General features: G+C 42.3%; 1 protein-coding gene across 3 annotated transcripts in view; it reads left to right on the top strand.

Annotated features, from left to right (window-relative positions):
* The first annotated feature begins 5,885 nt into the window (after positions 1-5,885).
* The window catches only part of ATAD2 (ATPase family AAA domain containing 2), a 53,416-nt gene continuing 43,129 nt past the window's right edge, over positions 5,886-16,172 (top strand). Inside the window, exons 1-3 of one of the 3 annotated variants that reach the window (XM_008143295.3) lie at positions 5,886-6,123; positions 14,610-14,758; positions 15,827-15,876. In XM_008143295.3, coding sequence (XP_008141517.2) covers positions 5,956-6,123; positions 14,610-14,758; positions 15,827-15,876 — 367 coding nt within the window. In that variant the 5' untranslated portion in view covers positions 5,886-5,955. Of the gene's footprint in view, positions 6,124-6,520; positions 6,796-14,609; positions 14,759-15,826; positions 15,877-16,172 lie in introns of those variants that run through there. The other 2 variants (XM_054708535.1, XM_054708534.1) reach the window with 2 other exon arrangements.

Here is a 16,172-nt window from a genome sequence, read left to right as displayed (position 1 = left end):
AAACTTCCTTTTCCTCAGAGCAACCACACAGAGGGACTTGTCCCTTGATTTTTTTACATTTCTGTACTGCTTGAAATTTCCTCATGTATTAGTTTTTAGGAAATTTTTATTAAACCAAATATATAAGCATTGATATAAAGAGCTGCAAGGACATACTGTTGCTCACTTCATTGATGCCCAACTGTTTGTTGCACATTAGTTTGTTTTCAGATCCTACTATTATAAATAAAGCTGCAGTCAACATCTTGACACATAAATCTTGGTCCATGGCTCTGATTATCATGTTAGGATGGAGTCCTAGAGATCGAGTTCCTGGGTCACAGGTTTTTAATATTCTCCAGGTTTGTTTTCTTTTTAAATACGTTTTTATTGATTTTTGAGAGGGAGGGAGGGTGGGAAGGAAAGAGAGAAACAGAAAAACATGCATTGGCTGCCTCCTGCACACTGCACACACCCCAACTCTGGGGACCTAGCCCACAACCCTGGCATGTGCCCTGACTGGGAATCAAACTGGTGACCTTTTGGTGCATGGGACAATGCTCAACCACTGAGCCACACCAGCCAGGGCTCCAGGTTTCTTAATACATGTCGTTATATTGGTTTTAAGAAATGAGCCCATGCTCTAGCTGGTGTGGTTCAGTGGATAGAGCATCAGCCTGCGGACTGAAAAGTCCCGGTTTGATTCCAGTCAAGGGCACATGCCCGGGTTGCGGGCTCAATCCCCAGTAGGGGACGTGCAATCCTCTCTCATCATTGGTGTTTCTATCTCTCCCTCTCCCTTCCTCTCTGAAATCAATAAAAATATATTTTTTAAAAAAGAAATGACCCCATACCTCAATATCACATTGAATACTATTATTACTTTTAAAACCAAAAATATTTGTATAAAACTGGCATTTCCATTGTTATTTTAGTTTGCATTTAACAGATTACTACTTTCCTGTACTGAAAGGGAAAATTTTAATATAAAGCAGAAAATCCTAAGAACAGCAATGTACTATGGGAACTCTGAAGGGAGCACCCTCACCATTGGGGTCAATATTGGGCTAGGTTGGAGCACAATACTATTATTGCTCATCTTACTTAGAATGGGGTGGGAGGGAGGCAATAGTCCCAGACCCCTCTGCCATGGACCAGTTGGTGACTGTGGTATTAGGGAAGGCAAACTAATGATTTCCCTTTTGTGGAAAATCAGTAAGATTAGCTGCAAAGTTTAAGTAAGGTCAGATTTGCAACATTCCTGAAAGAAATCCATGTGCAAACTGATGTTTACTTTCCAACTTTGTTACCAAAAGAGAGAGAGAGAGAGAGAGAGACCCACCTATGACCTCATCTCAAATGAGGTAATGGAATTTTGATTAGCTCTTACCTCAGCCCTCTTTTCTGCCACACTTAAGGAAAACAACAACAACAAACTTGACCCTGTTTGAGTCAGGCAGTGTGGGAAAGAACCTCAGTTTCCATCGCCCCTCCTTTGCCTACATCGGGTCACTCCGATCTGCCATAGCTGAAGACTGTGGAAAAGGAAAGAAGTACTACTTGCCAAAGGCCAGTTCTAGGCCAGGTCTTTAAGTTTCCTAAGGCTGCTGTCACAAATGACCACAAGCTAGGTGGGGGAAAAAAGCACACAAATTAATTCTCAACTCAGGAGGCCAAAAGTCTGAAATCAAGTCGTCAGCAGGGTTGGTTCCTTCTGGAGGTTCTGAGGGAGAATCCTTCCATACCTCCCTCTTACTGGTGGTGGCTGGCAATCCTTGGTGTTTCTTGGTTTAACGATGTATCACTCCAATTTCCGCCTCCATCTTCACGTTCCCTTTGCTTAGTGTCTCTGTTGTGTCAAATCTCCCTCTCTTTTATGACACCAATCACTGGGTTTTTAGGGCCCACCATAAATCCAGGCTGATCTCTTATCAAGATCTTTAATTACATCTGCAAAGACCATATTTCCAAATAAGGTCATATTTACAGGTACTAAAGTTTATAACTTAGACATATCCTTTTAGGGTACATGAATCAACCTGCTGCACCAACTGAAGGCTGAAGCAAGTGTGGTAATCCTTAATGTTGAGGGAGAGAGAATAATGGGGATAGGAAAACCCTTTGGCTGGCTCTGTCTATGGTTGTTCTAAAATTTCTATTTCTTTGCTTTTTTTAAAAGAACTAAAATGACTGCTATAATTTCCGCGGAAGGCAATTTGACACTATCTAACAAAATCACAAAGTCATATGCCTTTTGGGTGGAAGCCCTTTGTATACATTGTTATCTATATATATAAAAGGCTAATATGCTAAGTGTCCAACCCTCCAACTGGTTGCTATGATGTGCACTGACCACCAGGGGGCAGATGCTCAATGAAGGAGCTGCCGTGACGCGCACTAGCACTGCGGACCTGGTGCCCACAAAGCAACACTCGGCTTCCCCCAAGTGGGACACAGGCCCTGCCACCACCCCAGAGAGACACACCAACAAATTGCAGCCAATGCTACCGACACCCCATGGCGCAAAATGCAGCCCACAGACCAGACCAGCCTGGAAATGGTCACTGTGTGCACTGGGTAATGATGTCACATAGCAACGCCCAGCTCCCTCAACCTAGCAACAACTAGCCTCCTTGCAGTTTCTTCAGCCCAGGAACATGACTTGCTTTATAGCCAGGTGCAAATATTTCACACTGTAACCAAATTTCTGTGAAGCATTTTCCCGTGCCTCATCTCATTTGATCCTCACAGAAGTCCTGGAGTAGGTAGATAGGAGACTCGGTGGAATCCTGTTTTTTTTTCATTAGCTGGAAAACGGAGATTTAGAAAACTTAGAAACTTGACCCAACTGAAAAGAAGTAAGAAATGGTGGACCTTGAAAATGACTTCATATTTTCTCACTGCGCAGAATATAGTCAAACACTGCTGCAGTTAAATATTTTACCCTTTGTTCTCCCTGCGTGATCTACAGTAATAATCTGCTTCATGTTGATATTTACTGCTGTGTTGCTGACAATTACCTGAAAGACAAGTTGGGGTGCTTCACTGGGCTGGAAAAAGTTCAGCTACATCAGGAAGCAGGACTAATTAAGCAAGTTTATTCTACATATATACAAGCTGATTTGTGCATGCGCAATACCTATAAAGCTCTCGCTGGCACCAATTGCACGCATGTGTTTCAATCTGTCATTGTCGATTGTGAATTTGGTTGACACTTCTATTATAGAGAAAGGGCGAATAGCGATATTAAAGTATTTCTTCTAATTAATTTCCTGTCAATGTGCACAAATCCGTGCACTGGGCCACTATTTGAATATTCATAAAGAAAAGTGAACATGTCAGAAGGGTAGACTATTTGACTTTAAATATGATTTTTTCCTCTTCCATTTATGTTTGGTAAGCAGCCATTTAAAGCTTTTTTAATTATAAAATTAATACATAGTCAATGCAAAATCATAATAATTGAGAAAAGTGCAAAGAAACTACACAACAACCATTTATATTACTATGCAGAAATTAACCATTCACATTTTGTTGTAGTTTCTTCTAGGCTTTTTCCAATGCAAATATACACATATCATTGTGGGGTTTTTTTTATGATACTATTAACAATTTACAATGTATTGTACAAATATAATTTTCCATATAATTAAAACTTTCCATATAATTAAGTTACATTCATACTTTTTAATGATTGTACACCATTTCTTTTTTGTTATTGTTAATCCTCACCTGAGGATATTTTTCAATTGATTTTTAGAGAGAGTGGAAGGAAGGGAGACAGAGAGAGAGAAACATCAATGTGAGAGAGACACATCGACTGTGGCCAGGCACTGAGCCTGCAACCGAGGGACCCTCCAGTCTGGGCTGACACTCTATCCACTGAGCCAAACCAGCTAGGGCATCACATTCTTTTTAAGTGAGGCCTCACTGAGGGACATTACAGTTGTTTTCAGTTTTTGACATTATGAACAATTCATAAATATCTTTTTTAGATATGCATTTTTTAAATTTTATTTTTCAATCACAGTTTACATTCAATACTTACTTTGTATTAATTTCAGGTATTGAAAACTTTTTAAAGGTAAAATTTCAAGTGTAGAATATATAATAATTCTGTATCTTAAATGTGCATCAAAAGGAATTGCTAATATTGGCTCCAGACTTGCTTTAGCCATAGCGTTCTCCATCTAAGTGTAGCTTCATCTTTTCATTAGCTCAAACAAAAAGCCATGCAAACAAAAGACCAAACTTTGCAGTCATCCTCTCTAATGCTGAAATCCAATTAACCAGAAAATTCACTTTGCTCTTTCTTTCAAATATACCCATAATTTGACCATTTTCCATGATCTCCACTGCTCTCACACTATGTCACCATCATCTCTTACCTGGGTAACTGCAGTGGCCTCCTAACTAGGTTTGCCATATTTAGCCAATAAAAATATAGGACACTCCATTAAAATTGAAGTTCAGATAAACAACAATTTTTCTTAGTATAAGTATGTCCCAAATATTGCCTTCTCCATGCAGGAGCCAAAGGGATTCTTTTAAAAAGTCAGAATAAGTCACTTCTCTGTTCAAAATCCTGTGATGTCTTTTCATTTCACTTATAATAAAAAAATAAATAAATAAAAAACAGCTGAGGTCCACAGCCCTGCAGGATCTGCTATTAGCTGCTCTTTCCTTTTTGATCCTCCCTATCCTCCCCTTTCCTTTGCTTGCACTTCTATTATCTGGGTCAGACTTACCCTCATCACCTTGTTTAAAAATGCACTTTCTTTCCCTTTCCCTACTTTATATTTCTGTGACCACCTTTTTTTTTTTTTTTAACAAATCATTTAGTTTGTCTTTCTCCTTCCACCAGAATTGAAGTTGTATGAGGGCATTTTTGCTTTTTGTTCACTGCTGCATCCTCGGTGCTTAGCATAGTGCCCAGCACATAATAGATGCTCAATAAATATTTAATAAATGTCGGAATTAAGTAAATGTAGTTAGCCACATCAATAAATAGCTTTTGTTTCTGTTTCACTAGAACACTCACATTCTGATCATTCAGCATGTTATCTATTTCAAAGTAGTCAAGTAACTGCTGTAATCTTAAAGAAGCCTTTCCCCCCGGTAATTCTATAACAGTAACATTTATAATTGTAGACACGGTTCTGAAGTATAGTAATATCTTATAACTTTAGGTATTATTATTACAGTTAGTTTAAAGAGGAAAATTAAGACCCGGAGAGGTGAGTAATTTGCTTAAGAACGTGCACGTGGGATATGGCAGTTTAGGGTAGGGAACCTGCGCTTTTAACTCCCTTTCTGTTTGCTTTTGAACTTGTTCAGGTTAAGCTATCAATAAAAAAACAAAACAAAAAAAACAAAACAACTCTTGTGGATTCAAGCCCAAACTCAACAAAGGCCAAGCGCTTCATCCCCTCCGGGCAAGGGCTCCACATTTTGCATTTGCAGCCTGCAGGGAGGAAGCTGGAGGCAGGTGTCCTAAGGGGCGGGCCGAAGTCGCCGGGGCCGCCGCCAACCAATCAGAGCGAGCGGCAGCCTCCCTTCCCCCTCAGACAGCCTCGCGCCAAAATTCCAAACGGGACGGCGCGCCGCTACCCGCCGTCTCCCTCCGCCGAGGTCCGCGAACCGGAACTATGTAAGGAAACTAAGGCAGCGTTCTCCAGCCACGGTCCGCTCAGGGCCTCAGTACTGTGGGTGCGGGTTCTCCTCCACCTTGTCCGAAGTCCTTCGCTCCACAGACTGGGAGGAGAGTTTGGAGCCCGCCGCGGTAGGGGGCGGCGTGGGCGGGACCGGCGGCGGAGGGATTCCGGACGCGCGCGCTGCCGTCGCGGGCACCGAGCTAGTGGCGCCAGAATTCAGAGCGCGGAAGAGCCTGGGCGCCCGCTCCTGCCGCTCGGACCCGCCGCCCGCCGCTCGGACCCACCGCCCGCCGCCCACGCCGGGGCCCGGGGCCGAGAGAAGATGGTGGTCCTCCGCAGCAGTCTGGAGCTGCACGGCCACTCCGCCGCTTCGGCCACGAGCTCCCTGGACCTGTCCAGCGAGTTCCTCAGCTTGGAACGGATCGGCCGGAGGCGGCTGCGCTCGGCCCGCGCCGCTGAGCAGTCCGCCGTCCCCGCGGCCGCCGTGGGAGTGAGTACCGGCCTGGGGCGGGCCCCCGGGGCCGGGCCGGAGGGACTGCTCGCGGCTCGTTGCTCGGGTGGGGCCCCGGGGGTGGGCGGCGCGGCCGGGTGACAGTTGGGGGGCGGGGGAGGCCGTTGGGAGGAGTGCTGTCGAGGACGGGTAAAAATGGAAGGCTCCTTCAGATCGGAGCCCCACGGCGGGTGGGTCGGGTGAAGAGACCGGGCTGCCAGGAAACGGGCCCAGCCGTGACGACCCACTTTTACGCCAGAGGAAGCCGAAGCCCTCCGGAGCTGAAGTGCAGTTGAGGGGGCGAGCCTTACTTAGTTTGGGGGGCTGCCCCCCGCCCCCCCCACCCACCTCACACACTTTGCCCAGGCTCCCGCCCTAGGTTCGCATCCGTCGAGTCCGAGACGCCTGTCCTGACAGTGAACTGTACGCACAGGGGAGGTGTTAGGGGCCGCGGGGATAGGAGGATTGCCAGGCCGGTTCCCTGACCTCCATTTACGATCCGGAGAGGTTCCGTAATCAGAGCGCAGTGCCTAAGTGCCAGGTTGCATAATGTGGAGGGATGGAGACCAACATTTCGCGCACAACCGCGTCACTCGAGCCTCGGAACCGCTCCGTGAGCGCGGGGGAGTTAGGATGTGTGTGCCCGGCAGATGAAGAAACTGACTCCAGAAGGTAACCAGTGGATGGCAGCTCCCCGGTCGGGGCTTGGATCCTCAGCCTCCAAAACCCTTCCCGTTCCAGCGCGCTGCAGTTACCGGCAGCGTCTGTAGGGAAGTTTCCGAGGGCCGGGAGCAGTCCATTCTCCTTTGAAAGACGGGCTTCTCCTTCGAGGGAGAGTCCCCTCCACGCCCCACCCCTGCAGAAGGCACAGGTGGAGGGGACCGCATTCGCCAGAGGTTGGCGAAGTGGAGGAAGCAGCACTAGGGGAATGAAGGCAGCGGGGAGTCTAGGTCTGTTGGGAGGGGGAGTAGGGCCAGAGAGAGGGTTAGGAGCTGGCAGTGGGAATGAGAGACCCAGCGGAGGTGGGGGGGGGGGGGTGGGGAGGGACTGGGACAGAACGCGGTGTTGGGGGCGTTCACTGTCTGAAATGCGTTGTCAGTTTCTGTGGCAGATGCTGCATCTACAGCAGGGCAGTGGAAGAGCTCCTGTCCCATCCCTGAGATGGTGGTTCTGAATTATAAAAACGATTTCCTGACTTTCAGGGTCTGTTTCTCCAGCGTGTGCAGAAGCTGGTAGAGATCTGGGGAGGCCAGACTCTTTATTTCTGCACTGAACTCAACCTGTGTTCAAAAAAGTAATTATTTCAGTAGATAATGTATGGAATGTTTATCATTTTGAGGACAATGCTGGATCCTGTGACTGCAATAATGTATTGAGTACTGGCTAAATAACCTAGGTGCTTAGAACAGCTGTTATTTTGAATCTCAACTTACCGATAATCAGATTCCTACATGTTAAAAGGTGATACCCACCACCTGGGTAGTGTGAATTAAATGTGATCATGCATGTAAGGAGATTACCTGAACACTTGGCATGTACTGTAGTGAGGACTCTGTCATTGCCAGTTATTAAGACCACAGTCAGATAATGGCCACTCTGTCTTTCCAGTTCCTCAGGCCAAAAGCCTTGGAGTCATCCTTGACTCCTCTTTCATTTTATATTAGCAAGTTTTGTTGGCTTGCTTTCACCATGCATTCAGACCACTTCTCAGCTCCTCCTCATTATTGCCATGCTGATTCAAGACATTATTGCCTGGATTATTAAAATAGGTTCTTGACTGGCCTCCCTGTTTTCCACCTTTATGTACATATGTGTTGTAGATTGTGCTTGCTCTAACAGAACTTAGTCTAGCAAAGGAGACTTAACAGCAAAACGTATACAGAGACTATTTGCCATAAATGTCATTTCTGTGACGTGGTGGTTGAGCAATTAGCACTAAGCTAGCTGTTGTAGGGTAGGAAGGATTTTTTTTCCAGGCCTGGCTTATATCTTTTTGAGACATAATATTCCTCGCTTTTATAAATCCTCTGTGGACCAAGTGAGCATGGGATTGGATCAAAATAAATGGATAATCCTGAAGAGCTGTGTATTCATGTTGACAAAGCCCACCAGTACCAAATAAGAAACATACCTTTGTGATTAGACTATTTTCTAATTTGGGGACAATCAATGCATTTGATTAAATTATAGCTTGCCTTTTTTTTTTGGCATTTATCATGTATTTCAGAAGCTTAACACCCTGGTTTTATTTGGGTCTAATAGTATTTTTTAGCCTCCTCAACCAGTCATTGATAGAGTATTTCTTAAGGTAAGTTACTTTTAAAGATGGTTAAATTTATTCATATTCATTAACTTGGATTTTTTTTTCCATCTAATCTCAGAGGCTGACCTTATCTTTAAATTCTGAAGGTACCTGCCTATAGTCATCTATTTATTAACCACATTCTACATTTAAATTTTATATATACACACACACACACACACACACACACACATACACATATTGTTTTTTACTTCAGAGAGAGAAAGGGAGAAAAAGATAGAAACATCAGTGACAAGAGAGAATCATCAATCAGCTGTCTCCTGCATGCCTCCTACTGGGGATTGAGCCTGCAACCTGGGCATGTGCCCTGACTGCAAGTCAAACTGTGACCTCCTGGTTCATGGGTCGACATTCAACCATTGAGCCACACTGGCTGGGCCCTCATTCTATGGTTTGAATATGATCTCACTCAACTGAGCTTAAGGATTTTTTCTCCTGATTTGTATGGATTCTCTGAATTTTTTGTTTTAATTTTTTAAACTTTTGCTTATATTTACCAACTTTATGAGTTTGGATGCCCCCTCTGGTTTCCTTTTCCTTCAGAGTTAGACTAGCCATTGTCTATTTCTATGCTTTCACAGGTCTGGGCTCTGATTTATTAGATTTAGGGTTGTTTCTGACACTGAAGACTCAGTTAAGGATGGATAGTAAAGCGTTTGTTTGGTGGTGATGGTACGTTACTTCTGGATTGTGTTTATGTACACTTTTTATTCTCTAAGTTAGGTAAAGTAAAACATGCTATAGCCTGTGGAAGATACTGTTTTTTTCATTGTATATTTATTTAAAAGTTGGAAAAGATACTCTAAACTCGACTTTGATGTGTACAACATATGGGGGATTTTTTAAAAACTTGTAATAGACTTACAATCTAACAATATATTTTTCCTCTTTTAACACTTTTAAAGAATTATCAGTGCTCTCAATAATTAAGTAGGTTTTAGCCAAAGAATAAATGAGGGCATTACATCTCCAGGATTATTAGTTTTCAGATTATATTTTCTCTTTGTTTTTTACTTCTTAGGGAAACTTTTTCTGGTACTGCATGTTGTAAAAATGTAAAAAATAGAAAGTGAAAGTCCCCATTTTTATCATTCAGTGTTAATTGCCATTATGAGTTGGCTTTTAACTTACCTCTTGAGAATTATTTTGATTTAATAATTGCGCTAGTTTTTTTTGGACATCAAATGTACATAATTTATCTATGACACACAAAAATTGCAGATAACCTAATTGTGATATATTAAGCAATTTGTTAAATGCATTCATGTAATGGGTAGAATACTATTGATTCATTTAAAAAGATTTTAGAATAATATTTCACAACATGGGAAAATGTTTGTATTACTAGGAGTTAAAAAACATAAATAGCATTATCCCAATTTTTAAATGAATATTTTTGCATAGGAAAAGAATGCTGTGTACACCAAAAGGTTAATGTGTGTTATCTGTGATTGCTGCTTTCACTTCACATAATGTCTTTTATAAGAAACATTTTTGAAAGTTACTGATATTTTAAAATTCTCCCATGTGTACCTCTAGCTGATTAACCCAAAACCTGTTTTTATTTTTTTCCTCCACATAAGGAGAGCCCGTGCTTATTTAGGAAGGATGGACTAAGCCACTCACTACACAAATGAAAGGTTCACTTATGCCATGTTTCTCAAGGAATCTTTTTTCCTATGGAAAGATACTTATTATCCCTAAGAATATGGTGACATTTACTTTCTTTTTTGTTAAAATACAGATATATAAAATTTACCATTTTAACCTTTTTTTTTTAATGTACAGCTTATAGCATTAGTATAGTCACATTGTTCTGCAACCATCACCACTATCCATCTCCAGAATTTTTTCATCTTCAAAAACTCTGTACCAATTAAACATTAACTCCCCATTCTTCCCTCCTCCCAGCCTCTGGTAACCGCCATTCTATGTTCTGTCTCTATGAATTTGATGACTCTAGGAGCCTCAAATAAATATTGTCCCCAAAAAATGCTTATTTTACTGTTTTCTTCTGAGTTTCAAAAAAAAAAAAATTTTAGCTCTATATTCTATTGTACATTAAAAAAATTTTTTTTTTATTTTAGAGAGGAAGGGAGAGGGAGGAAGAGATAGAAATATCAATGATGAGAGAGAATCATTGATCAGCTGCCTCCTGCACGCCCCATACTGGGGATCGAGCCCACAACTGGGCATGTGCCATTGACTGGAATCTAACCTGGGATCCTTCAGTCTGGAGGGGGAGGCTCTATCCACTGAGCTAAATCAGCTAGGTCTATATTCTGTTGTACATTTTTAAACTGCTAAATTTCTCCCACCCCAGTTGGTTTAAAGAGTTACAATGGAGATCATTTCTATCATCTTTTAATGTCATCATTAAAAAATAAAACTATTGCCCTAGTCGGTTTGGCTCAATGAATAGAGCGTCGGCCTTTGGACTTGAAAGGTCCCAGGTTCGATTCTGATCAAGGGCACATGCCCGTGTTGCAGGCTTGATCCCCAGCTGGGGGCATGCAGGAGGCAGCCAAACAATGATTCTCTGTCATCATTGATGTTTCTTTCTCTCCCTCTCCCTTCCTCTCTGAAATCAATAAAAATATATTTTAAAAAATAAAAATAAAACTATTACAAGTATCCACTGGAATTTAAAAACCATAGTTATTTAATACCTGTCTTAAGAACATTAAAATAATACAAGAATAAGCTTTCTTAGCAGTCACAAATTTTATCTTGACTCTTTACTCCCTCTTGTAATTTGCATTTTCAATCCACTTAATCCACAGCATTTTATCTTGATATATCTTTATGCTTTAAATTTGTTTATATATTTGTAAAACAAAATTTGAACTTTTTTCCTACTTCTCTATGCTCACAAGGCTCCAATATAAAATTTTTGTGTATTGAATTATAATTACTATTCAACTGAACAAAACAACATAAACATTTTGATTAACATGATTAAGCATGGGAAGTAAGATTTCATTAGGATTTCATGTGTGAAATCCTGCCCACCCAATTCATGTATCTGTAGATAAATTTTATTGCTATAGACAGTGTTTGACATCAGTTCCATTGTTTTTATAATTTTAAGCACTGAAAACATTCATACAAATAAGTAGAATGTAATGAAAGAAGTTTGTTTAGCAGTGCCATCCAGTTTTTCTGGCTTTTCATGCCAAAAATCATTTGCCAAAATTTATTTTTAATGGTCTCTTAGCTTATTTAGGTCTTTTTTCAATTTTGTTGAAAACAAAGAATTGGAAACCACTTAACAAAGGTAAGGATTTTGTTGCTTAGCTTAGTCATTCAATTACTTAACACCTACTCTAGTGTTTTCTTTGTTTGGCTTTGTGAAGGTTTGTAAGGCCTGAAGGCAGTCCACAATAGTAAGATTCAAAATGAGAGAGAGATAGGACTCTGGGTAAATGAAAGAGGTGCCTTGTTAGTTAAGGTTGCCTTCTCAGGCAAGTCAGTTTTAAGAAAAAGTAACCTGTGCAAGTTGAGAATCTGGAAATATTCTCCTCAAATTTTCCTTGGAAAGTCTTATGTTACCTTACACCCATCAAGATGTAGGTGTTTGTTTTAAAAATAATACACTTACCTAAAAGTGTAGGTATCTTTTTTTTCAAACATCTTTAAATATAGGGATAGGCAAAAGTAGGTTTACAGTTGTGAGTACACAGAATAGTTTATTATTATTTATTAATTATTGTATAATTTATTTGTATTACAACTGTAAACCTACTTTTGCCCACCCATGTATCATATAAAAGTACACTGATAAAAGTGCTAACAAATCATACATATGACTTAGTATTTTATTAAGTATTTTCCCAGTTCTTACACAAATCCTTGTGGTATACATATCTTTATTTTGTGAACCAATCAATATTCTGGCCAAAACAAAATCAAATGACAAAATGTCTCAATAAAATGAAATAATTGGGTAAAGCCTGTGGGGGCAGGGAGGATTAATTTTTAAACACTTCCTGGTTTTCCAACCTTATCAATTTTCAGAGTAGTAAGGCATCTATCCTATCTAATAAAAGAGTAATATGCAAATTAACCATCACTCAGCTATACCCACAAGCCATGCCCACCAGCCAATCAGGAGCGAGTATGCAAATTAACCCAACCAAGATGGCTGCGGCCATGGAGCAAGCAGGAGGCTTGGGTTTCCCCGGTGATGGAGGAAGCCAAGCTTTTCGCACACCCTGGCCGGCTCAGGCCTCCACTCAAGGCTACAAAGTTTCAATTATGGAAGATAAATAAATCCCAACAAAAATGGCTGCAGCCACGGAGCAAGCAGGAGGCTTGGCTCCGATCAAGGCTACAAAGTGTCAATTATAGAAGATAAATAAACCCCAGATACCAGGGCCTCCGGCTTTGGTCTACGGGGGCGTGGCCAGCCTGCAAATCACCACAGGCCCCTCACCCAGGCCGCCCCATGCCCCAAGGGAACCCCCACCCTGATCTGGGACACACTTCAGGGCAAACCAGCTGGCCCCCACCTGTGCACCAGGCCTTATCCTATCTAATAAAAGAGTAATATGCAAATTGACCATCACTCCAACACAAGATGGCTGCCACAAGATGGCCAGCAGGGGAGGGCAGTTGAGAGGGACCAGGCCTGCAAGGGAGGGCAGTTGTGGGCGATAAGACCAGCAGGGGAGGGCAATTGGGGGCGATCAAGCCTGCAGGGGAGGGCAGTTAGGGGTGACCTGGCCAGCAGAGGAGGGAAGTTGGGGGCGATTGGGCCTGCAGGGAAGAGCAGTTGGGCGGGGGAGACCAGGCCTACAGGGGAGGGCAGTTAGGGGCAAACAGGCTGGCAGGGGAGCAGTTAGGCATCAATCAGGCTGGCAGAGGAGTGGTTAGGGGGTGATTAGGCTGGCAGGCAGAAGCAATCTGGAAGGCAGGCAGGTGAGCAGTTGGGAGCTAGCAGTCCTGGATTGTGAGAGGGATGTCCCAGATTGGAGAGGGTGCAGGCTGGGCTGAGGGACACACACACCCCACGTGCACGAATTTCGTGCACTGGGCCTCTAGTCTATGTAACAACCGGTCGCTATGATGCGCACTGACCACAAGGGGGAAGATGCTCAATGCAGGAGCTGCCCCCTGGTGGTCAGTGCACTCCCACAGCAGGAGTGCCATTCAGCTGACCAGCGGGTACCAGACATAGGGCTCATGGCTGGCTACCGCAGCCCGGAGACCACAGTGGAGCGGCGGCAGGTGCGGTGGGGCTGGGATGAGCAGGAGTGGCAGGTGGTGTTGGACTGCCGGTTTCGGCCCGCTCCCCACAGGCTATGCTGAGGGACCCCACCAGTGCACGAATCCATGCACCAAGCCTCTACTTTGTAGAGTTGTTAGGTACTTTTGCCTTCTAATGTAAAAGTATCCTTTATACATGAGGTGCATATGAACTTTTGAATAGTTTATGATAGAAGCTCTGTAGGTCATGAAGTCTATTGTGCAAAAAATAGTTACATAAAACTCTGGTTTTTATAATAGATTAATATACCTAAGCAGTCTTTGAATTCAGTTGTTGCATTATCTGGGTGAAATAGGTAACTCCTTTTTGTCTTTCAAGCCAAAATTATAATTCTAATTGTCTAGTTATTTTAAGATTGCTCAGTGATTGCATGACAGACAGCGGTGTGTGTGTATCTTTCTAATTTCTGTAGCCTTAAAAAAAGCAGTACTTAGTGTTATGAACTATCACAACTATTTTTTCAGTGATGGAAAACTTATGTCTGAACTACTCACTGTGAAATAGAACTATAAGTCTCAATAATCAATAAGTCTTGCCATAGCTGGTTTGGCTCGGTGGAGAGCACATCGGCCTGCGGATTTTTGATCCCCAGTAGGTGCATGCAGGAGGCAGCTGATCAATGATTCACTCTCACCATTGATGTTTCTCTCTCCTCCCTTCCTCTATGAAATCAATAAAAATATATATATTTTAAAATTCATGTCTTACATTAGCCATTTCATAGACATTGCTGATATCATAAAATCATTCTAGATACTGTTGGGAAAATACAAAAATGATTCTGCACAAAAAGCAGTTGTACAAACTTGTAATCAGAGAACACTCTTGGAGTAGTTTAACTTGGGAATTTTGACTAAATAAACACTTAGATGGCCTTCTTAATTTTTCTTGAAGGATGGGTCTTCAGTTAAGGAAGTTGAAACCTACCACCGGAAACGTGTTTTAAGGACTTTGAGAAAAAATGCACAGAATTCTTCAGATTCTAGTTTTGATAAGAATATGGAAGTAACGGAGAAACATGCTAATGGCAGGCATTTTACAAGGTAATACAAGTTTTCCAAATGCTAATTCAGAATAGTTTTAAAGTAACATTTTAGGATTTGCATTTAATTTTTAAGTGTATTCTTGACTGCTCATCAAGATTCCAGGGTTATAAAATGTCATTTATAAATAGATTTATTGAAATACACCCAAGCCCATTCATTCTGTTTATGATTGCTTTCCTCCTTCAAAGCTAGAGTTGTGTGAATGTTTGTGATAGAGACTATATGCACACGAGCCTAAAATATTTACTATCTAAGAAACAGCTTACCAACTGCTATAAGGGGAAAAGTGCTCCCCTTCCTCGGTAGGCAAAAAGGAAAGGAAAAGTAAAACACCCCTTCAATCATTGTGTCCCTAGTATCTAATTGGAACCTAGTTTATAAAAATAGACCTACATGGTATGGAAGGAGGGGCTCTTATGAAAAGTCTATGAGCCTGTTTCACAACAGGTTTCTCAGACTTTGTTAGCCATCCTGTATAATAAAAGCCTAATATGCTAAGTGTCCAGTCGTCCGGTCGTCCATTCACCAATCAAAGCATAATATGCTAATGATACGCTAAGGCCGCTCAACCGCTCGCTATGATGTGCACTGACCACCAAGGGGGCAGACACTCTAACCGGTAGGTTAGCTTGCTGCTGGGGTTCAGCCGATGGGGACTGAGCGAAACAGGCTGGACACAACCTGGAGCCCTCCCACAGTCCCGTCCCGGCTGGCCAACCTCCTGCGTTCTGCCCCGATCGTGCACCGGTGGGGTCCCTTGGCCTGGCCTGCGCCCTCTCACAATCTGGGACCCCTCGGGGGATGTTGGAGAGCCAATTTTGGCCCGATCCCGCAGGCCAGGCCGAGGGACCTCACTAGTGCACAAATTCATGCACTGGGCCTCTAGTAATTTATGTAAGCATAAATATTTTCAAGCTATTTTTTTTTTTTTAGTGTTTGTAGGTTTTTATGTATCTACAGTTACTCTCCAAGCTGATTTAAATTTTTGTCCTACTTTGTATATTATGAAAATAGAGGATTTAAAATTATGTCAATTATTTTGAATTATTTAATTTTTTTCAATAGGCAGTTGGCCAGACAGCAGGCTGATAAAAAAAAAGAAGAGTGCAAAGAAGGTAAGTAATGTTAAAGGCATTTTTTGATGTTGTTAATTCTTACCTAAGATATTTTTCCATTGAATTTAGATAGAGTGGGAGAAATGGAGGGAGGGAGGGAGAGAGGGAGGGAGGGAGGGAGGGAGAGGGAGAGAAAGAGAGAGGAAAACATCGGTGTGAAAGGGATACATTGATCAGTTGCCTCCCACACTCACCCCAACCAGGGCCAGGGAACAACCCAGGTATGTGCCCTTGACCAGGAATTGAACCTGAGATCCTTCGGAGTGAAGGCCAACTCTCTAATTATTGGGCAACAC

This window comes from Eptesicus fuscus, chromosome 19, assembly GCF_027574615.1.
Source record: "Eptesicus fuscus isolate TK198812 chromosome 19, DD_ASM_mEF_20220401, whole genome shotgun sequence".
Taxonomy (NCBI): Eukaryota; Metazoa; Chordata; class Mammalia; order Chiroptera; family Vespertilionidae; genus Eptesicus; species Eptesicus fuscus.
The sequence above is the reverse complement of the archived record's forward strand: the minus strand, read 5'-3'. Positions and strand labels throughout refer to the sequence as shown.